The sequence below is a fragment of the Drosophila melanogaster genome, chromosome 2L, assembly GCF_000001215.4.
Source record: "Drosophila melanogaster chromosome 2L".
Taxonomy (NCBI): Eukaryota; Metazoa; Arthropoda; class Insecta; order Diptera; family Drosophilidae; genus Drosophila; species Drosophila melanogaster.
The window spans coordinates 18,485,063-18,509,559 of record NT_033779.5 but is presented as its reverse complement, the minus strand read 5'-3'; the positions used below and the strand labels follow the sequence as shown (position 1 = coordinate 18,509,559).

At 41.4% G+C, this 24,497-nt stretch overlaps 2 protein-coding genes across 5 annotated transcripts; one reads left to right on the top strand and one right to left on the bottom strand.

The window, feature by feature from the left end:
• Positions 1 to 5,581: 5,581 nt before the first annotated feature.
• On the top strand, positions 5,582 to 21,813 carry kon (kon-tiki). Of its 3 annotated transcripts, none has more exons than NM_001273610.1 (12): positions 5,582 to 5,725; positions 8,123 to 8,847; positions 13,519 to 13,715; positions 13,775 to 14,005; positions 14,080 to 14,261; positions 14,321 to 14,909; positions 15,032 to 16,060; positions 16,407 to 17,806; positions 17,866 to 18,019; positions 18,077 to 18,740; positions 18,811 to 19,714; positions 19,779 to 21,813. In NM_001273610.1, exons 2-12 carry the CDS (start codon positions 8,760 to 8,762, stop codon positions 21,484 to 21,486), a joined length of 7,146 nt encoding a protein of 2,381 aa, NP_001260539.1. In that variant the 5' UTR covers positions 5,582 to 5,725; positions 8,123 to 8,759; the 3' UTR covers positions 21,487 to 21,813. The 3 variants fall into 3 exon arrangements, with proteins under 3 accessions (NP_001260539.1, NP_609881.3, NP_001260540.1); NM_136037.4 differs by having other exon boundaries at positions 5,582 to 5,747; NM_001273611.1 differs by lacking the exon at positions 5,582 to 5,725 and having other exon boundaries at positions 8,703 to 8,847.
• On the bottom strand, positions 21,539 to 24,143 carry grnd (grindelwald). Of its 2 annotated transcripts, none has more exons than NM_001273609.1 (3): positions 23,358 to 24,143; positions 22,626 to 22,934; positions 21,539 to 22,543 (listed from the first exon to the last, which is right to left on the bottom strand). In NM_001273609.1, exons 1-3 carry the CDS (start codon positions 23,590 to 23,592, stop codon positions 22,362 to 22,364), a joined length of 726 nt encoding a protein of 241 aa, NP_001260538.1. In that variant the 5' UTR covers positions 23,593 to 24,143; the 3' UTR covers positions 21,539 to 22,361. The 2 variants fall into 2 exon arrangements, with proteins under 2 accessions (NP_001260538.1, NP_609880.2); NM_136036.4 differs by having other exon boundaries at positions 21,850 to 22,543.
• Positions 24,144 to 24,497: the final 354 nt, after the last annotated feature.

Here is a 24,497-nt window from a genome sequence, read left to right as displayed (position 1 = left end):
AACTCGGCGGCACAAAGCCCCGAACACCTCAACTTAATCAGCATTAGCCTCAGTCAAAGTCTCAGTCTCAGTCGACGCCAGCAGATGCAAAATGCATATACAAGCAAAAGCTTAGACGTATCTGTGGGATTCGAGTGTTAGTGCCGCCCTGGCACAGAGATACAAAAATACAAAGGCGAATCAACCGGCGACGCTCATTGTTTGCCCTAATCTTATTTGATTTTGATTGTCTCGTATGTGTGCTGGGATAATTACAATATTGATACAGTTGATTGCAAGTGTTGCCAAAATTATTATTACCTGTCAGTTTCCCTCCTTACACATACACAGATGCCCACTCACGTGTCGGTCGACAGATCAGCAATTGCAAACATATAATTTGTACTGCGAAATAGAATTGGCCAATTGGCCAATGAACTTTCGACAACGGAGTTAAAAAATTCATCAGAGTGCGAGTTTCAACAATAAACAAAAAACGAACAAGCCAAACAAGAATTGGGTCTTATCGACAAAACAAAGAAACCAATTTTAAAACATTGGTAATTTATTAAATCAATCATGAGCTTCTAAGGAGCATAGAAAGAAGTTTTCTGATATCAGGATACAGTGATCCCCCTATTTAGTTAAAACTAATAATGTAAACAAGAAAGAAATCGGTAAACTGCCAGAAATATATTATTGGATATATCCCTATATATCCCTATATAAAGACAAATGTTTTAAAAATAGTATCATTGAGACTATAAGAGCATTTTAGGTTCTGTAACTTATTGTTATCATTTGGCAACGATGAGCCATTCACATTCTTATCAACTAAGAATTTAATAAAAAAATAAATTACTAAAATATAAACCACTTCAGGATCTTGCAATAAATCACGACTTTCTATGTATCAGTTGCTTTCCCAGGGGATTTCCGTGGGCAATTACTAATCGCATTTCCTTGTTCGTCAGAATTAAAACAATGCCCATCGATTGAGTTCGCTAAAAACGTGTTTTATTTGCAAACGGAAAGGAAACCCGACATTTTTGATGGGTACATTACATGTATAACACGAATTTAATGCACTGTTATTTGTGCATTCACCTTGGAAGCGGTCAAGTTCACTTCACGATAAGTCATATCATTTAATGATAATTAATGTTTGTTGACTTTTTATGGTAAGCAAACAAATGGAGAGGAGAAATGCCAAGATAACACAAATGGCATAAAGCCCACTGAGAACATGCAACAAATTAAGAAAAAGAGGGGAATTAATATAAGGCAAGCTGAAAGAACTCAAAGTCGTCTAAAAAAAAGGGCATACAACACAAGAGGCCGAAACATTTCATTGAAAATTGGCACGCTTCATTGAAGCGAGTCACAAAAAGCTGAAACCACTCTCGAAAAGGGGCGAAAGGGGCGCAGGGCGTGGCTGGGCATGGGCGTGGGCGTTCACCCAAACCGGCGACGATGATGGACGACCATGCTCCAGGCGGAGTTTTGATGGCAACTCAAGACATGGCCAAGAACGGCACTTTTGATGCGAGCGATCGCCGGGAGAGGCCACCAAACCAAAAAGAAAATGTTCATTCATAAGATCGCAGTGGACATGCCACAATGAAAATGAATGGCCTGTAACAAAAATGTTGGCGGAAAAAAGCGAGAAGAAAATGGTGCTGGAGCAAACAGCTCATTAAATCAGCGGCAAATTAAATAAATCATTAAATATTTTTAATTCTGCAGAGGTAAGTTCTCAAACAAGCTTAAAGGGGCTTAGAGTCATTTAAAGAGATTTAATTGAATGATCGGGCATTACAGTCAATAATCAAGTTATTAGAAATATTTAGAAATACATTTTTATACTAGAAAATAAATCTATCTTCTTGCAACCCTTAGCGACAATATCAAATGATTCACTCTGAATCATTTACGAGGTGCAAACGACAAATTGCCTAAAACACCAAACCCCACATATAGGATTGCTGTGATCAATGGAACTGGACCATAAACGATTTCATACCCAAAGCCCAGCCCAAATGTAGTGTACTAAAATGGTATTAAAATACAGAGCACTATTTGTCAGTTTGCGCCAATTTAATGTTTACTTTGCACTTCACCCAACGGCCAAATTAGGGTAAATCAAACAAAGCCATAGAAGCGAGACCTTTGTATCTCATGCTAGCCATTAGTCTGCATCTATCTATGTATCTATCAATCAATTAAGGCAACGTGCGCTTTATCCAGGCGCGCTTTAGATAAAGACACCATCGAGCATAAAATGGGAACCAAAGCCCACGATGACACTGACAATTTCCACGGAACGATGGCCTTTCAATTCGATCGCGTTGCGTTGCGCGGGGCAATTAAAAATTTCACCCAAATAGCAAACGTTGCGCATGATTAGTCAACGAATTTGAGAAGTTCGATCCGAACCCGCATCGGGAAAAACTCGAATCCAACGAAATCAGCGGGTGGTCGAAGTGCCCACGAAGTGGCAGAAAATTGTAGGCTTGAAGGGAGAGAATCTTGTTTTGGCAGCTGTCAATGTGTCAATATTAATTTAATATGTCGAAAGCAGAATTCAGCACAATTTAAAATTGAGTTATAATGTGACAGACGAGATGGTCTCGCAATGCGTGGTACTCTAAGGGTTGTAAACAGAACTCAAGTGGTTGCGGATACTCGATGGTTCAGTGACCACCCCGCAATCTCAATTATTTGCTGTATTTCTGATGGGCTTTAACTCAAGCAATTTGTTAATGAGCAAATTACATGGTCACTGCATATAAATAGTTTCCTAGTTTCTTTACCTTAACACAACATAGCCTTTTGAACCAGAACACTAGACACGCCCTCAAAGTGATTCACTGCCGAAGGAACTCCCCTATTTCACAGGAATTTCCAGCATTTGGTTACATATAGGCAAACAACTATAAAAACTGTTCAGGCGTAAAAGGATGCACGGGCCTTTTGGAATGTACTTATGCTAGATGTACTTACCACTTCCTTTCGAGATAGCACTACCAGTGGCCACAAGGAAGGCCTCGATTGGAAATTCTTCATGGCTCACTTGCCTTCTTTACATATCTAATGGAGTAATTCATTAAAGTGGATTCGGAAATATTTAAAAATTGTCGTTAGAATATTAGTAATCTTTAAGATATATAAATTAACCATTTTTTCTGTATGCATTCTCCATCATCCAATATTCTTTCATAATAAACGCCCCGTTTTGGGTGATAGAACTTTGACCCATAACCCTTGCAGAGTTGCTCTTTATCTATTAGTGTTAAGATTAGTGTTATGATTATGATAGTCTATGCAAATACCCTGAAATATGGCTTTACCACTTGACAACACTGAATGCAAACAGCACGTGAACATTGAAGTTTTCCTGCCACAAACATAATACTTTCGGAAAACATTTGACTGCGTATCTGTCTCACTGGGGCTTTATCGTCGATTTTGTTTCGAATGTTTTTGGGTATTGCACACAAGGCATTTTCAGCATTTCTCGTTCTGTTTTCAACGGTGGTGCTCTTTGCTTCCCTGGAGCAATTAGTAAAAGTGCAGTTTTATGTGTTTATTTTTACATATGCCACAGCTGTGTGGCCTAACCTAGATCCACGTAGACGCTCTCGCCGGCACTCCTCCGGAACAATTTTCCCGAACACAAATTGTGCGTGATATGGAGTCGTTGCTGTCGCCGTTATCAGGAACAGCCCCTAAGGGTTTCCTTTCGCGCTGCAGTTGCTCTGCTCAGCCCTAAAAGGGGGCGAATAATAGAAGGCACACTGGGAAAAATTCGATATACCCCAAATCAAACAGTGTAAATTATTTTGAAATCAGCTTAAAATCAAAATAGAGCCCACAATTAAGGAGCCACTACCACTTATGCTTTCAACGTAATTATTTTAATTTGACAAATCATATCTTATTAAGACCGATTCAAAAAGTTAATCTTTCGTCAAAACGATTGACTTTTTTCGGTGCACTAGCTGGTTTAGGAGTTTCCCTAGGTGATTTTGTGTGATTTTATGCACTTAATTTATTAATGAGCTGACCACGGCGAATTCTTCATTCGCAGCGCCTGATTTATGTGGCATCTGCTGTCAGTAGGAATTTTTGAGAGCCGTCAGGGAGGTCGAATGATCGCTGGGTGCGGGTCGCCGTTTGCTGGTTCCTGGTGTCAAAGGGTTCATTAGCACGCCAAAAGGATATTTACACAACAGGGCAGACGGTGGGCATAACAACAAGCAGGGACCGTGTGACTTATGTAACTTAATAGGCTGATGAAAAATGGTAGAGATTTTTATCACTCGGCATCCAGAGACATCCAGAGAAAGGCAAACAACATGTGGCAGAGTCGAAGGCAAAGACGATGGCCCAGCCAAATTGAAGCCACATGTGTGGGTGCACCGAAAGAAAAATCACTGTCATAATTGGACTTATATCTAGTCTTTTATAAGCAATACAATATTTTTATTGTGTGAAAACCTTGGAAGAATAACTATGATTTAATATTTGGTTAAGTACATCATTTCCCTAAACTTTCTTCGACAATTTATACAATAATTGGACATTTTTTACCATGTATGGGACCCCTGCTATCCACAATGAAGATGAAGATCATCAGAGAGCAGCGTCCAAGCACCGCTAAACAAATTGAAAAATTTCAAGTCCTCAGCCTCTTGGCGCTCGCAATTGCTCAATCCGCGTATTTTCGCGTGCTGCACAGGAAAATGAAAATGAAAAGGAAAAGGGGGGAAAACGGGGAGAGCAACCAGCAATGAAAATGAGCAGCCGAACAACAGAGTGTCATCAGCGGTGTATCAGTGATGAGCACAGAGTCTTTCAAATTTGGAAAACGGGTGAATGGTTTTTCAGAGAATCATATAGTATAGAATTAATGATGCCAAAAATTGTGCGTGGTGTTCACTTTACCAGCAATGATTCACTTGTAGTACCAAGAATAAATGACACACAGAACCATATAGAGAGTAAGTTTTAAATTGTGTATAGTCCTGGAAAAAATTATATTGGTTATGAGTAAGTGAGTACCTCTTATATCTTATCTTATTCCAGGGCCAATTGTGTAGTAGTAAAAAGTTTACTATTTTATCATGACGACAATGCAAATTCGTTTTCTGCTGAAGAAATGCAAATAATTGTGAAAGCCATGCTTACTACATACTGAAACTTTAAGTGGTGTCTCTGACTAAAACGTACACTTACAATGGTGTCTTCTCTAAGATAACATCCTTAAATGAGTTTTTTATAAAGTCCTTAATGTTGATGATTCATTCCGATCAGCCAGTTGATTCCCAGACGTATCCCTTTCGCATCCCTTGGCTGCGCGAGCGGGCAGCTCATCACTGCTATCTAGATAGAGATACATATTGGGCCGCGTTCGCGTTTGCGTTCGCGCGTTCGCAGAGCGCACAAAAGTCACTCGCGGGTGCGCCATGGAGTGGTGGCACCAAATCGACATCGGAGGCATCGGCGGCCTTTCAGGGAACGGGAACCATGGGGTCTGGTCCGGGGCTCATTGGGCACTTCGAGCGAGCGCACTACTGCGTGCGGAATTTTCTTTCCTCTCGGCTCAGTCTGTGAGAAATCGTCGGCGTGTTCGGTTCGTTTGCTTATCGGAAAGCGGGAAATTCGGTTGGTTCTTGGCGCGGGTGGCGGCAATCGGAAAACGCCGAAAACTCTGACCGCACGCCCCTTCAGAGTTTTTCCAAACGTGAGTGGGCCAGTGGATATGTGTAAGAAATAGAAACTTAATTTATTTTTAAGTTTCTGGCTTTCCTCCCCATTTTTACGGTCGGCACTGTTCTGTCAAGAATTCCGGCTGAAAACTCATTGTGAATGAAAGCGTTTGTTGTTGTGCGTTTGGTAGATAAATCTTAAAATACGAAAAGATACAGAACTTTGCAAATTGACCGTGAATACCGCCCATTCTGATGATTCTGTGAAAATTGCCAAAGGGCTAAGTCAAACAAAGTCAGTGATCTCAACGGAAGTAAACGAAAACTGTGTGCAGAAGCAGCTAGGCAAAATATAAATCATTTAATTTTAAGGCATACAGAGTGTGAAAAATGAGGTGCTGAAATCGCGGACAGAAAGTCGAGAAAATGAATGAATCAAAATTGGGAAAATAAAAATAATTGCCGAAAACCCAATGTGAAAAACAGAAACTGTGTGCCAACTAAAAAAATATTTGAATTAAATTTAATTCAAATTAATAATCTTGAAAATGACATTCAAGAATCATTCAAGTATCAAAAAAAAGTTGAATAATAACTAAATATACCCAATCCCATAAGAAAAAAGTTTAAAATTATTTAAAATTTTCCTTTTGCTAAAAGATTGCCCAAAATTTAAACTGTACCCATTTGACTCCGCCCGTGGATATATGCACCAATAAAATTCATATTTGTGACATATGGTGCTGAAATCGCACCAGAGCACAACTCCATTCATCAATCGCAGTACTCGGCGATCATAAATCAGAGTGCCCGAAAAGAGTGTGACTAAATCAACGACTGCAACTGAGATGGAGTAGGAAAAGTCCGCACACCTTGGAGGTCTCTTGTTGAGTTAGGAAAGCGTACAAATCGGCGTGGGTAGCGACGCCTACCAATTTTCCAAATGAAAACGCCGTTTTCATGGCTTATCAAATCAATTTTTAGATTCGGTAAGAGCGGTATTTTGTTGGCCTTTTGTTTTCACAAAAGCTTGTGTGCCACCAATTTTTAATTGCCATAAAAAATATAAACTAGTATGAAAGAACTTTCCCAAAGTGCTTGTAGCGGCAGCTGGCAGATTCCGACTATCCGGTAGATACATTTATTAATTTTTATGTTAATGGGGAGAAAAAGTTTGGTCGGAAAGAGGGAACACGCGTCTGTCATAAAATGCACCCTGGCGATTGTCACTTTATTTTTTCGGTTTCGGTGTCGTCTGCAGCGGCAAGGCGTTTCAAATTGTATTTTGACTGCTGCGACGGGCTATAAAAGTATTCGGAACGACAAGAACTTGGGCGGTGCATATAAAAATTAACAAGCTGAATTAGCAGAGCGAACTTAACGAGAATGCAAGACACCACGACTGATATTCCTGGAGGCAGTATCTGTGCAATTGACCTCATGATGTCGAACCTGCCGCAGTTTCGTGCTGCAGTTTGCCTTGGGAAATAAATGCATAAACATAACAGAGTCTGGCGCAGTATTTTTAGATACCCCCGGCGTAAATAATTCATTTTCCAGTCACAGTTGTTGACGTTTCGGCGTCGCCCGAAGTTGACTTTTCCTCTGGGGACGTCTCCCTTCGAAATTACAAGTCCCTCTCGATTTGCATTCTAAACTTGAAAGAGTGCCTATTTTGGGCCTATGAACACTTCTCGGCTACCGTACCGAAACAAGGCCCATGAACTTTGACTGGTGTTGCAAAATTTTGAACTAGAAATTCCACTTCATATAAGACCAAATCCCTCGTATTGCTGGGAAAGAGCTTAAGCTGTCCGGCCACTTAAGGCCACTTTTTATGGGTGATCCCCCCACTCCGTCACCACCGAAAAAATACAATAAATTTTACTCAACTGTGCAGCAATTTCCACTGAAGTGGAGGAGCATAGTCGTGCCTCAGCTTGCTGCGGCAGCAACTCAATTAAGTCTCCATAAAGTATCTGTAGATACGCTAATCAATGGTATACATACGTAGCTTCATAAGTAACCCCAAAGCATCGGGGTCCCGGGTACTTGAATTTATTTGAGATTTGTTTGGCTTAAAATCTATGGCAATTAAAATAGCAAATGAATGACTCAAGTGGAAGCTGTATATAATAACCGAGGAATATAAAATCAAATTGAGCATAAAATCAATGAAAATAAACATGGCCGAGTCAGCGAATGAATTCATTAAATAACTGGATTGAAAAATTATTATAAAGTTTTAATGGAGTAGTGATAATCATTTTCCATTATATTATTAATAAATACCTAATGTTCAAATCTAGTAGATGTCATTTACCCAACTGACCAATTATAAATGCATAAAACGTGCCATATAAATACCAGTGAAAATTTAAATAAAAAGGAAAGCAAATGCGTAATGCCCATAAATCTATTTCCAATTACAGTGAAGTGAAGCAGTTGCCAAGAGAAATAACAAATAAACGACTAGTCGCATCAGTCGTCAGTGTCCAATGTGTTTATGATAAAACTCGAACGAAATTGAAACGTAATCGGGCGAAAGTTGGCTGCAAAGTGTGTGTTCAAAGGGGCGAGGAAGTAAAGAGGAGCAGACGCTTCAAAGGAAGCTAGTGCGACAGTCAGTCAGTCAGTCAGTCAGCCAGTCAGTCGGTGGCAACGTTCGAGGTGATTCCCCTTCCTGCATGACTTCTGTCAACGAAATGATATGCAGCATCTGTCTATGTGGCCAGCGGGCCAGGACGTGATGCTGTGCCGCTGTTAGAGAGGAAACCTCAATGTTCCGATGTCTCGATGCCCCCGATGATGCTATTTTTATGAGGCCCCCAGACTACGAAGACGACGACGGATGCGTGGCCCCATGAAAAATCAATTAACACGCAAAATTATTAAAGACGAAAAACAAAGACGAAAACGAACGAAGCGCGAGTGGTACTTGAGGTTCCGGATCTGTGAGTCCCAGTTCCCCATCCTCCAAACCGATCCGATCCGATCCGATCCGATCATCCTTTCCAGCAGCCGCACACCATCTTCGCGCGTTTATAACTTCAAAGCAGCTGCAACGGAATGTCGCGCCTCCGTGGATTAGGATTCGGATGGCTGTGGCTGGCATGGCTCGCCATATTGCAATTGCAAACTGTCGCAGCCATGAAAGGTGAGTTCGAAAAAACTAACTTTTTTAATAAAAACCAGGTAACCAGAAGCTGCGACACAGAACGTACAGTTAATTAAATGTTACGACAGTCAGGTAGCCAGAGATACGCGCCCCAGAACTTAATACCGCGCATAAACATGAGATTTATCATGGCAAATGATCAACGCACGATTTATGCTCATTACAAATATGGCCAGCCACGAATTGGCCGGAAAAAAAAAATAAAAATGCGGTCCAGAGAGGCAGAAGCAGCTGAAGCCAAATTGCATTTACTTTGGCTGCCATCGAAGCCGACATAAATAAAAGTCAAAATAAAGAGTTGCAAATGGTGCAGTGCCACATACATTTTGGTGTTACTCGCGTGCGCCATAGCGCAGATACAGTGGGCCAACTAAGCGGAATTTCGATTGAAAAGTACAGTACGAAACTTTAAAATATCAAAAATATTTTAAATAATTGGATTTACTATGATAGAGTAGAGGTTATATTTAATTTGTACTCTTTGTGGAAGATTTACTAGTATTTAAGGAATATTTTCAATGCCTTAGAGTTCGAGGAATTTAAGCTTATGTTTTGCCCTACACTTAAAGCGAAACAATCAGCTACGCAGCTATTCCCACGAGTATTTCACGGTGACCTGTTGAACTTTGAAAGATTTATGTCAATCCATTTCTCTGACTAATTCGACCAACTGGTCGCTGTCTGCTGTGGGCTTCCTTCCTGTTGCTATCTATCTCAGATATTTTTCTGTATAGCTATCCCCGCCGTTTGGCATTCGCAATGCTCCATGGCAACCCTGGCCGGCCCATAAAATCCAACTACTTAACTACAATGCGCCGCTGCAGTGCACTTAACGCATTTTTCACGCTTGACATTTGACTTGGGGCGCACTTTTCTCGTTGTCGTCGTCGTTTCTGCTTCTCTGCTGCCTTTTGTTGTTGCTGGCCCTGGGGAAACGCAGAGTATCCGAAGCTGAAAAACTCAAAGTATCTGTGCGGTGCACCGCCACAGCTATCCAAAGTCAGGCGTGCTCTTAATTTTCATTCTATCAGCACAGTCAGGAGACACACATGTACGAGATATATTTTGGTCTTGGCGTAAATGTGTTTTTAATGATATTTTTAGTTGGGATGTGACGTCACTTGGGGGCTAAGAAGCCAAACGTGAATCATTCGCGGCAGGCGCAAATTGTTTTCCTCGATTTTTTTAGTCTGCTTTTTCATTTTGTACACAATAATAAATAAGACCAAGGATATAATGCAAATATACTGTTTGAAATGGGTTATATCTACATTCGCTCACTAGCCCGTAGTTTCTGCGCTACTTATCAAATTTGTTTAAAAAAATTTGTGTATATTCTTTTAAATATACAGATTTCATTTTTTATGTGTACATTTAAATATATATTTTTATTTATACGTGAAATGTAAATCACTTACACGCGCAAAGCGCTGTGCCAAATTTAACATAGAACTGTGTGAATACAAATGTATCTACACGTTTGTATCCGTATTTGTATCTGGTTCGCGCCATCTGCCTAGCTGTGTGTCGCCTCTTGATTATTCATTTGCATTTGCAATATAAACATCAACACATGCCCAATGTTAACTGCAGGCGCAGTAAAAAGCGGTTGCCTGCATATAAAATACAATAATTTATTTTGGCGACAATGTGTGTTCTCCTTTTAGATCCCCCTGAGTCATGAGAAAATGTGTCTTTATGACTTGCCGATGCGGTGCTCAATTGTCGATAGTTGAAGCCTACCCATCGCAGATAATTGAGTAATTGAATTTTATGCGGCCCCAGAGTCTAATTATGCTGAAGGCCCTGGCGATAGCGACACATGTTCGCACATTGGAGATTATAAAACAAGGGAAGCGGCAGGGAAATGCCAACTCAATGGGGCTCTTCAGTGCGGTTTTTATTTGATTTAGATTGATCTCTTAAGCCATCCGAGGGCCATCAGAATGTGGACGCGATTGTGAATGGGGTGAGGAAACTATTTTAATGACTGCTTGGAAGATCACAGGAATTACTGCAATGATTATGGCCAGCTAAAAAATTTTAGAAGGCCTTTGGGGATTCCTTAGAATGAATATTTCGTAGAATAAAACTTAAATGGGTTTCATCTGTGGGAAATATCTAAGATACTACTTTTATAGTAAAGATTTAGCAAACTGAACAACATTTAATGTGTGGTGCTCTATTCAAGAGAAATCCTTATATGATCACCTCAATCTCTTAGCCAATAAAGCATATCTCTTGTGTGACCATCAATTTGCCTATTAACGTCCGTAAGCAGAACTCGCATCTCCATAAATATTAACTGCACACAGCCAACAAAAATCCACTCAAGATCACGTAATAAGCCCACAAATCACGAGCTCCACTAATAAACTCTGACATTATTAGTGAAATGAAAACTACGAAAAGGAAAAAATAATTTATAAATTGCCAATGTCAGATAAAGTTTTAATGAACAGCGACTTCGGCGGGCCACCAAAGGAGAATTAATTAAAGACCAAAACGAGAAGCGAAGCAACGACACGATCATAAAACCTATAGAAACCCGAATAGCTCCAAAGCTATGGGGACACCGAGCGACATATAACTCAAATAAAATAAACATTGGCCATAACATAAATATTCGCTGGCTACCTAGCCAGCTCCACCTCCGTGCTGCATAAAAGATAAACATAAATTTAGCATTTGATAGGGGAGTTGCATTTGATGTCGGGGGTTTTCCTATGCTTTTCCCGAGTGGGTGGAGAGGTGCCCGGCATCTGTGGCCATAAGTCTTGTGTCGTGTGCTCGCCTCTGAAGTTTTCCCCATTTTTGGACAGACTTTTCCTGATGATGTCTCATTTGTTGCCGCCCGACATTTGGAATGACTTCTGACGCTGATGCTGATGTTGATGCTGATGTTGAGGCTGCTCCGCTCCGACTGCACCACATTTTGTTGATGCAAATTGCATTTATTGTTGAGCATCCAACTTCCTGAAAAGGCATGTGTTTGGCGTCACAAAGGGGTGATTATTGCGCGCGAGATTAACAAGAAGAAAGCTAATTTTTGACAAGCATTTAGATCTTGCAATCGCCGATTTTCCACTTACAGTCAAATACTTAAGTATTGAGTTTGGTCAATGTTTGCCTTACAGATCGTATATCCAACTATAAAGGTACTTATTCTTTTTCAATTACAATATACAGATACAGAAACGAAGAATCTTCAAGTTTGTTGGAAATGTAAACATTATGCAGATTTTTAGGCCTTAAAAGCTTTCATGCCCCCATTCTATATCCGCAACAGCGGAGTTTTTGGAGGGTATTCAAATGTGCGGTGACGTATTCCGCGTCCATATTCCGTGTTATTGTTTGGCCAGCGATAAGACGCCTCCGCATCTTGGATCGCCTTTGTTTTGCGTTGAGGCACGCGCATCATCTGAAGATGAAAAAGTAGCATTTACAGCGCAGCCGAGCATTAATGTGGGTCAACTGCCTGGGCCCGCAGATGGGAAAGTGTTTTTCCTATGTTTTCCGCCGCTTTTAACGCCTGATTGCTGCTAATTGGCGTCAAAATGGTACGGCCAAAGAAGCATCCATAGTTGACCATTTGTTGCCCATTTCGCTTTGTGCCTGTTTATCCGGCAGTCTGGTGCTTGTCTGCCATTCGCATGCAACTGTTTCATGTTTATCCAACGATTTCTATGTGGGTTAGGTCAATATGTCGTTCCTAGCAGCAGCTTAAAACACACATAAACAAATGGCCAGCAAACATTTTCCATTTTCCCGCAGGGTGGTTAGAGAAATTCTTAAAATATTTATCGAGTCTCGCGCAAAGTTGAATTCCATGTTTTGACAAATGTTTGTTTCCGAAATAATTTATTGCACAAGCATACGACAGAATGTAGAAAATCATTAATCATGCAATTTTTACGAGGTGGGATTGACTCGAAAGTCAAACGAGAAATGGGAAATTATTCATACAACGTTCGAAGTTTGTCAGGTTCTTTGCTTTATTTTTTTTTTAGATACGAATGTTCCCGAGAAAGACACGTTCGACTCAAGCCCACAACTAATTACGCAAATCAAGATACAAAAGATGGCTCTCAATAGATAGCCTGATAAATGACTGACTGACTGACTGAGTGACCTCGACAGACATTGACTGACAGCCCGACAGCTGATGGCCTGATCTAAAACGATCCACCGATCTGGACAAATTTGTATACGGATTGCAATAGAACGCGGTTGCCAATCAAATTGGCGGCAGCTCTTGCAACATTATGTGCACTGGTCAGTGTATCTGTTTCCATCAGTTGCAAATGTATCCATATCTGTCATTTGAATTCAGTTTAAAGAATGTATAATTAGAAGAAATTTAAAAGAAACGTGAAACTTCTATATATTATAGGATATTCATAACTTAATCACCACAACCAGAATTCATAAGAAAGCGAACATTATTTAGAAGTATTAGAAGTATCTATAAATTAAGACAATTTCAACATTTTTAAACATCTTTCTAACACTTGTTGATTGAACAAAGAGCTGAATTTAACCCACAATATATCTTACTTATGCATGCAATTTTTTTTAATTATAAAAATATTTTTTTTGCGATCTCAATTTGCCCATACCCATGTCTATGTCTATCCTATCCACCCACAGTTTCCCTCTTCGGCGATGGCTACGTATCGATGCCGCTGCAGGAGGCCAAGATGTCAACGAACATCCGCGTCAAGTTTCGCACCAGGCAGGAGAACGCCTTCCTCTTCCTGGCCGCCGGACGGACCGACTACTGCCTGCTGCGCCTGGAGAGCGGTCTGATCAGTTTCAGCTATAAAATCGAACGGGATGTGGTGCAGGTGAGCCATCGATCGAGTCCCCTTACATATGAGCGCAATTACAGCGATTCCGGTTACAGCTGCGATCGCCCAAAAAGCAAAAGCTTAACGATTTGGAATGGCACGATGTGGCGGTGCAGAGGTTCGAGAATAATATCACCTTGCAGGTGGACGGATACATAATGCGCAAACAGCTTCCAGGCGATCTCGCCGCCCTCAATATCCACTTCGGGACATTTCTGGGAGGCGTGGGGGACTTTACGGCCGAGTTCTTGGATGATGTTATCGGCTTTCGGGGCTGTATATCAGATGTAAGTAGTAGAACTAGTTTTTGATTGATAATTGCTAATGCTGATATATTATAATTTTTGTAATATTTAAATAGGTCTTTTACAACAACATAAACATCATCAAACGCGCCAAGGATCGCACGAGTCACACCACCAGTACTGGAGTTGCCTGGACTTGCAGCACTGAGTTCGAAGGGTCCATTCAGGACAGCATTAGCTTCATGAGGAACGATTCGTATTCCTTGATGATGAAAGAATCGTATGCTATGGGAGAAACGTGGGTACCAGGGAATCAAATCTGCCTCTTTACGTATTAAATCTTTCACCTTTTCACAGCCTTTCCTTGCAATTCCGCACAATGGCCAGTGCTGGGGTTATTTTCTTCAACGGCGGCTATGATTTCATTCTCCTCGAAATAGAGGATCAGCACTTGAAGGTGACCTTCAACAAGGCAGGCAGTCTGGTGCAGTTCATGACAAATGAGCACATATCCGATGGCAAATGGCATCGGGTCTTCTTGCGCTATAACGCCGCAATTGCGGAGCTAAGCCTCGACGATGCCACGAGCGGTTATCGGGGAACTCACGCTAATGAGACCAAGGCGAGCATAAATCTCGAGAAGAGCGTCTTCTTTGGCGGCGTTCAGGAGGAGATGCGCCGCCGGCTCATCAGCAAGGGACTGCGGATAAACGAGATCAGCTTCAAGGGCTGCATGCGCGACATCCTGGTCAACGATCTTCCACTGGGATTCGCCGAGATGACTATCTCCCGCAGCCTGGCCCTCAACTGCCTGTGGAAGTATCCATGCGTGGAGTACAATCCCTGCCTTAAGAGCGGAATCTGCAGTCAGCACGGAGTGGACGGCTTCATCTGCTACTGCGATCAGTCCTACTGCATCAAGGCCGATTTTCAGGGACCTTTTAAGGTATGTACAAAATATTCCTTAAAACTATATATGTACATACATATATCAATTTAAACATACATAAGGAGCTCGTAGAAACTTAGTAACAAGCTCTTTAATTAATATTTATATTCCTCTCACAGATCTTCACAGAAACCAGTCCAGAGCTAGAGCTGCTCTATGTCTCACCCATGCAGCTTTTAGAAGGTGGAACTGCCTTTCTATCGCCCCACTTCATAGACATTATACTCGATCTGCGACGTTATCCAAGTCTGAACGAGCAATCCATTATTTTCCATGTGGTACATCAGCCGAAATATGGACAACTCTTGCAGTACTCAGCTGAAAAAGCCATATTTGTGCCTTGCCGCACATTTAACCTCGTTGATTTGGCCACAGATAAATTGAAGTATGTGCACAATGGCCAAGAGAACTTCAATGATCATGCCACACTGGATATGCAGATCTTTGGGGATGTGCACAAGATACCGGAGAATATATTGGGCAAGCATAGGTTCCTTTTACATGCCAATATAACACCCATAAATGATCCACCGCAATTAAGACTGCATTCGCATAAAATCCTGCGAGTGATCGAGGGAATAGAAAGGGTACTGGACGTGGATTTATTCAACATTGACGATCCAGACAGCGAGCCTGGAAATCTGATCTACACCATACTGCCGACCCAGAGTCCTCAGGAGACCTTTGGTTGTTTTATAGTTGGAGGTGCGACCACATCAGCCTTCTCCCAGGCCGAAGTGAATGTGGGAAAAGTATCGTATCTGTACAACTCCACTACAGCGGAATCCTTTAGCTATGAACTGCAACTGCAAGTATCCGACGGCATTGAGACGAGTGAAACTGTTTATCTGCCTGTTTCGGTACATCCGTTGGAGCTTCGGTTAGTCAATAACACGGGCCTCATAATGATCCACAAGAGTTCTTTGCCAATCAGTACCGCTAATCTCTCCATTGGCACCAATGCTGTAGATGACCACATCGACATTCGGTACGATATCGTTAAGGCTCCACAGCATGGAGTTCTCCAGCGGCTGAGGCAGATTGATGGCTCCTGGGTGAACGTGGACTGGTTCAGCGATAGCCAGCTGCTCCTTGGCCACATTCGCTATTTGCACAGCAGCGATTTTCCCTGGCAAGACGAATTCAAGGTGTGTATGGGGAATAAAAAAAAGAAACCAAACACGAGCTAGGCCGTATGGGCTGCCGTACACTGGGCTGCATGTTTGGGACAGATGTGAGTTTTCGGGGCCCTTAATTTAAACATCATCTTTATTGAAAGTGCCCAATATGAATCGGTATGTTGTCTTATCAAGCGTGTGATAAAAAAAATAGAAAAAAAGATTTATATATTAATAGAACACAACAAACGTGTATAATCACTTATCCAATCTATTTGGTTGTTAAATACCAAAAAGGTTTTTGTTTCTTAAACTCAGTCCTCTTTCTTTGTTAACCAGTGTAGCCAATAAATTTGCATTGATTTCACTTTCACAGTTTATTGCCTCGTTCGGCTTTGTGACCACGCAAACTTTCGACTTCCGCATCACATTCACGCGCCTGCGCATAACGAGCACCAGACCCTCGCAGATATCGATCAATGGCAGCCGGGAGATTCTGCTGACCAGCGATGTACTCTCCTACGAGACCACGCCCATCGGAAGCTTTGCGCGCAGCGTGATCTACAAAATAACGAAGCCAACTCGCTACGGGGGCATCTATGTGGAGGGCTCGCGGAAGGCGGCCAAGAAGCTGGACTCCTTCACCCAACAGGATATAGAGAAACGGCGAATCCGATATCAAACTCATCACACCAGCTACTCCAGCTTCAGTGATCATCTGGAGTTTGTTGTTTCCGTTGCCGAATGCGATGATGTGGCGGGAGTTCTGGAGATTAACTACAGACCGCCCGATGAGCTTATTAACAAGCTGGGGTATCAAAACCACGAGCCTCTGCAAGTGCAGGAGGGAGAAAGGGCTCTCATAACCAAGAATCACTTTGGGATACGCTTCAACATCTACGAAAGTCTACAGTTTCAGGTTTCATTGAGTCCGGAACATGGTGTTATATGCAAGTACGATGAACAGACGGGTCTCACCACCCCAGTGGAAATGTTTACATTGGAGCAACTGTTCCGAAATGATATATACTATTGCCATGACGATACCGAATCCACGAGGGACACTTTCGAGTTGCTCATTCTCTCCGGTGACGAAACTGATCTCCAGTTTGTGTCCAATATGGAAGTACACATAAAACTAGTAAACGACAATGAGCCTTATCGCACCGCCATCGAGCGCGTATTCCATGTGGTCAGGAACGGCATCAGGACCCTCAATCCCACAGTGCTCCAGTATCTGGATGCTGATGTCAATACCAATCACACAGATATCCACTACATCCATGTGTCTAGCACCAATGGTGCCTTTTACAAGAGTGGTCACTACATCGATAGCTTCACGCAGGACGACATAGCAAACAGGAGGATTATGTTCCAGCATACAGGTGCTGATTCTGGAACTGCTTCTTTTATAGTCACCGATCGTGAGCATGAGGTGAATGGTTTGCTGGAGATCCGTGCCTCCGATCCATTCGTCTCCATGATGGCAACCAATGCATCCATAGTTCAGGAGGGTAAATTTGTTGTTCTGAAGAACAAAGACTTTATTTTGGAAACAAATTTGGATATGAAACTGGATGAAATCTACTACGAAGTGATTAAACCCCCCTCGTATGGCATTCTCATGTACTTGAGCAGAGCAAATGAGGGAGAGAACGGTACTACGATATACAAGGCAACAAATTATACATCCCTGAGTAATTTTACCCACTTGGATATTGAACGGGAGAGATTGGTCTATTGGAATACGGAAATTGCCTCAATGGATAAAGTTAGGTATGAAATAGAGAGAATTTTGTTTCACAAGTTGTGTTGAATTTATTTTAAATTCACAGATATCGGGTGCATATCAAGAACATTACAGCTGAGGGCGAGGTCATGTTCCGGATTTATCCATCTGCGTATTGGGAACCCCTGCAAGTGAAACAAAACCACACACTTTACGTGGAGGAATCCACAAGTGTACTAATCTCCAGAGATGTTTTAGAGGTAGATATGCTCGTATCAGAAAACCTATAATTTCATTACTTAACTTTCCTTTTTTAGGTGGTTCATCCCAATATTTCCCCCGGAGACATTACCTTCCTAGTAACATCTTCTCCCATGCACGGTTATTTGGAAATGCAGTCCATGTCCTTCGACGATGAATACAACTGCAAGGTGTTCGATCAGTCTTCTGTGAATACAGAAAAAATGTTTTATATTCAAGCAGGAGTTAACCAGTCTACAGATTACTTTGTGTTCGATGTTACCAATGGCATAACGTGGCTAAGGCAACTGATGATAAAGATCGTGATCATACCTGAAAAGCTATATATGCACTCAAATATTATTTCGGTTGTAGAGGGAAAGACTGTCCAACTAAATCCAACTGATATACAGCCTTATTCGGAATACTACCGCGGAAAGATTTTGGAGTACATAGTAACCATTACACCGAGCTCTGGTCACGTTTTGGCTGGAAACTCAAAGGTCAAAAGATTCACTCAAAAACAACTCGAACAGGGTAGCATACAGTATGTGCACAATGGCAGCGAAAATGCCACCGATAGCATTACATTGGTGGCCATGGCCAGGAACAAGGAGAGTGTTCCTTTCGAGCTGGAATTCGCTGTGGTTCAAGTGAACGACGAGGAGCCCATGATGGTCACCAATACGGGCCTGCAGGTGTGGAACGGTGGACGCTATGTCATCAAAAATACTGACCTGTGTAAGCTGAAAATTTATTGTATACCTAACTCAAAATTTAAATGTTTCATTTTTGTTATGATGCTTTTCAGTGGCTCAAGACTACGACACTCCACCGGAGAATCTTACATTTGTGGTGAATCACATATACGGCGGCTACTTGGCAAGGAAGTCAGCACCTCACCAAAAAATCGAACATTTCACCCAGGCTCAAATAAACCTCGAAGAAATATATTTCATGCACGACTCCAACTCCAGGAGAAACGAACTATCCTTTGTGGTAACAGATGGGCTATTTAACACCACCACCCAAATGTTGAATATTGAAATCAAGCCGATTGAAATTCTGGCCGAGCACAATGAAAATCTGCATGTTTTTCCATTAACCAAAAAACAAATTCTGCGTGACTACTTGCACTTTAAATGTTCAGATGAGGAACGAGAGATTAGATATAACATTACAGTTCCCCCAAGTCTGGGTCGCATTGTGAATGAGTTTATAGATAATGGTTTCACGAAGGAAGTCAGTGAATTTACCCAAAACGATGTAGACAATGGGCATATATTTTATGAACACACAGCTGTTATCATGGAGTTCAGGACCAATGATTCATTTTACTTCGATGTGGTTGCTGAAAGAAGCGATCGTCTATTGAATCAGAAATTCAACATTGAGATATCGGTTTCCTCAGGAGGCTTACTCAGATTTCTACCAGTTAATAAGCTCAATGTAGACGAAGGCGGTTCGGTGCCTATTAAGTTGGATTTCTCAAAGATTTTGGAGTATCTGAAAACGAAAGCTGGCATAAATAACCCTGAGTTGTTCATAGAAGCCATCCAAAAACCCACACACGGCAATATTGGTCTGGGTCATGAGTTCAAGCATATGCAGAGATACCACCCAAGCGATTTCTTTACCAAAAAAGTCTACTACATACACGATCATTCGGACACTTTGGAGGATACTATACTGATGTCGGTTTACCTGACACAAGGGTGAGTCTTCCTTAAATTTCACTTAAGTAAACAGTTATTGTAATAAGATACGTTTTCATTTCAGGAACATTTTTCTGTGCAATTTGACAATTCCCGTTTCCATCAACCCCATTAACGATCAACCCTTCCATTTGGTCACCCACCTGCCCCAAATGACAGTCGTTGAGGGTGAGAATCGGACTATCACCAGAAATGATTTGCTAACCGAAGATGCAGATACACCTCCTGAAGAAATTATATACGATGTGATGAGTGGTCCTACTTTGGGGGTACTTAGAAAGATCACAAACGATGGACGCCCTGAGGATCTATTAGCTTTCTCCAATCAGTTTACCCAAGCTGATATTAACAACGATCGCATTATATATGTCCACTTTGGAATGCCACAGTCCACGACGTTTTGCTTCACCGTATCCGACGGGCAATCAAATCCTGCATACGAAATATTTACCATTAAAATAGATTCTATTCATCTGCAACCGTCAGCAATGCAAGCACCAGTGAAGGTTCAGCAAGGAGCTACTACTGCTCCAATGAGATTGGATCATATTGGAGTGTCCACAAATGTGCATATGGAAAGGTTGTCTTACAACGTCACAAACTCGCCGCTTTTTGGCATTATAGTGTACAAACATCAACCAACTCTGAGGTTCACGCAACAACAGTTGGAAACATCACAGATAAGCTATATGCAAACAGACCTGAACCGATCGAATGACTCCTTCCAGGTGAGTGCCTATGTTCCGGGCACCAATTATGTTGCTCAGGTCGATGTGGTAATGGAGGTGGAACCTGTAATACAAATCAATGATATAGTAATGAAGGAAGCTGAATCCTCGGGTGGTAAAATAAAGCTTATTACCTCTTTGGACAACGATAATCCTTTGTCGTTGAAACTAAATAAATTCAACCCCAAGTTTGTGATCACTAGAATGCCATCAACTGGGCAAATCAGAAAGATAATCCGAAGCACGGGACTGACAACCGATGGCCAGAGTGATAGATCCACGAATATATTCTCTTATAAAGAACTTCGAAGTGGCGTCGTCTACTTTGTGCCCCATGAATCGGTCGAGGAAACAGAAGCTGATCATGACAGTTTTGATTATCAATTGCTAATCAAAACAGTTCAGCCGGCACAGGCCACCGTATCGATTGAGTATAGAAGTCGTGTTGAGGAAACCGAGACGGTTCATTTGGGCAGTGCAGGATTATCCATTAACTATTTAGCCATAGGATGTGCCATCTTTATCGTGTTGATATGCCTGCTTATCGTGCTGTTGATATTAAAGATCAGGAAACTGAGAAAGCACAAGGCAGATATATCCAAGGATCAGCCGCCGGCGCTACCGTGTCCACCAGACTTGACTTCTGTGAGTCCGCAACACCATCTGCACCATCATCATGGCCACCATTACGCAAGTTCCGAGGCGGATTCCGTGCCGGCCACAGGAAATTCAACACCGTTACCGGGTTTCAGCAATATTCCCCATTGCAAGATAATACCCGTGGAGTCGTACAAACATGAGTATCCCGACTACGATCCCGATGAGGAGGAGACGGACGATCAGTGCGATCCGCAGCAAATGATGCTGCCGCAGAGATATAATCCTTATCACATGGAGCACGACGCCTGGAGTTCGTCCTGCGATATGGCGAATGATTTTGCTGGCTATGCCTCTGTGCCACAAAGTATTTCCGGATCGGTCAGCTCACCGCCCTCGGCCCCGCCAACAAATCCACTACTTAGGCGGAATCAGTATTGGGTGTAAGGTTTAGAAGGATGTTCTGCAATAAAGGGATCAATACAAGCGTTTCCAATTCGATCGGAATTAGTCCTAGGTTATTTATTTAAATATAAGCTTACGTTTAAGGCTGATTTATGAGATTCGTTAGGAAAAGTGAAGCATTTTATATACGAAAACATTAATTATAGTTTGGAAACAAGCACACATACATATCTGGCGTGTCATATACAAACGATTAGCATTAAGGACGAGAACAAGAGTTATACTCAAAAAGCCAACTTAACTTAGCCTTAGAATTGTGTTTGCCAACGTGGAATACTTTTTACAATAAATGACAATACTTTTAAGCGTAGTTCCCGTGTCTTATTTCAAAACTCAAAAAATTTTCAGGAAGATTTATTTCGCATTCGTAATTATTTTAACCGGATGGAAGTGTGTTGAGAAACGTTTGTGGTGATTGCGAATGAATTGGTTTTCCCCCATATTACCATTTACAAAACTTTTCCACATAAAAAACTTAACATGATAATAAATTGAACATTATAAATATATTTCTTAACAGTTATAAATATGTCTCTTCGTTCATAGTTGTGATGTTGTAAGTATTTTCGTTGCTTTAAGGAAAATATTAAAGTAAAGAGAAAAAAGTTCCTTTACATATAATTTCATACAGATCGAATATAAGTTTTCAGGGCCACATTGGGTTATCAAAAATATGTCCCAACATATATAAACCTATTAATTAAGGTTTATATTCTACAGATATGCGTATATATTCCATATTGATAGAAGACTTCTTGCTTAATAACTATGAAAAATATCACTAGTTTTAATGTGGTGCACATTTTGCTTTCGCTGGACTGATTTAGAAGTAAGAGTTTTCAAGTACTTGTATGGCCTTAGAAAGCGACGGGAATCGTCGCTGCTGAGGGTTTCTCGGAAACCGGCGTTACGACCATGGCCTGATTATCGTATCCGTATCCGATCTCCGTCATAACCGTTGTGGGCGTGGTACTGTTTTCCGCCGGATAGCGAGTGCTCACCGGCGTTGTCATAGTCACAACGGAACCCTCGGCAGCACCTGTAATAAATCATTGCAGGTATAATGTGTACATTGGGAAGTGTTATTGGAAAAACCCGGACAGGTAGATCCTTACACTTACCTGCCACACTGTAGATCTGTGATTGTGCCCGCTCAAGGTCGCTGCCGGGATGGTTAATGGCATTCAGATTCTGTATGGTGGTAGCATTAAGATCCTTTCCATTTGCAGTTGCCGGATGAGGGTAGGCCTTCGATTGGAGACGGCGCATCAGCTTCTGGAAGCACCGATTGCCTATCAGCCATCGAAGGAACTGAAACGCGCAACGAAGCGCAATCAGGACGAGAAGGATAGTCAGCAGCAAGAGGATCAGCTGCTGGGTATTCTGGATGTCCAGCATCTCGGCTTTTAACGGCTCAAATGTCTTGTAAGCTGTGGGTTGATAAAGAAATTAAATAATATCGCTACTATTATCGTTTTAAGTAAATAATAATTGATAAAACACGGGAACGTTTTTGATAACTCGTTGTACATAGTCAGATAAAAATTGCAAATGCAACTGGCCTTATCTTGCCATTACAACTTTTACAAATCTTTTACACTAAAAAAATTATTATAAAGCTAGTTTCAACAAATCATTTTTATTATAAAAATGTACATTCTTTAAATCTTTAAAATACCCCCTATTTTAGTCAACTCATGGGTGATGAGTTAATCACCCGCTGAAGCAACTGTAATTGAAATACAATTAAGTCCAGCTGGAAAAACCTGAACTTGCATAGAACCCGCCAAATTACCCTATGGATCGTGAGTTAATCTGAGGTAATCTTTTGGAAATCTTTGAATTCTACTTGCCTGAACATTCCTTGGCGCACAGAAACGCATCGTAGTTGTGGGTTTGATTATTGCAGACCTCGATGCACGGATGACATCTCTCCGTTGCAACATAGCAAAATTCATTGACCGGATGACAGATCGTGCCATGGCAATCCCTACTCTCTCCATTGGCCGCAGCTACCAAGGAAACACTTGGAATCAACGGAACTCCACCAATGGAGAGCGATAGGGCACTCAACTTCCTGACCGACATTTGAGGTATTTTATAATGTGTGCTTAATTTACTTGTTATGGGTATTTGGTTTTGTAGCGAGCTCGTTCCGCTAAGTTTGATCGAAGTTTACATTAGCACTGTTACAACTTTTTCCTCGTTTTAAGGTTTTTGTTTTGTTATTTTTAAACGTATCCAAAGTATGATTCATACACCAGTAACGCGGCCCAGACGCTAACTGACTAACTTCTTTTTTAATTGCTGGCTTCTGGAGTCTGAGTATTTTGCGTTGCCCTTATACGTATAATCACATGTGTATTGGTGCAAACGAGTTTATCTTAGCCAAGTTTTACAGCAGTTTTCATAGTATTCCGGTTAGTTTCTCAACATTTTCACACATTTTTCTAGGGGATGTCCGGACACTTAATTATTAGGTTTAATTCTGTATTTTTTACACCAATATATTATATATTATATGATTTAATACGCTTTTTAACTTTAAACGTTTTTAGCCATCGTTCAGCGACGCGTTTTGAGCCACATTCAACTCGTTACTGACTGGAATGCCGCGATCGCTCGCTGTTACCAACAACTCAGCACTCGCACCGAGGCATCTATCTCAAATACACACTCATTCGCACCGTGACTTGACTTTTGTTTACCTTTTTCACGTCGATTGTAGATGCAAAAGTATCTGTATATCTATGCTGTGGCAAGTAATACAAGTATTTGTGTGTCTGCGATCGACTGTTTATTTTGCGCTATGAGTGAAATACTCCCGACTTCGGCATACTTTGAACCCGGCTTCAGTTTCTTAAATTTCGGCTGCGATTTGACTTATAAAAATAAATAACAACGAGAAGGTAGTGCCTCAAGAAGTATTTTATAGAGACTACTTGCTCACTCACTTTATTACCCAAGTTATCAATTAAAATAATAATAAAGTT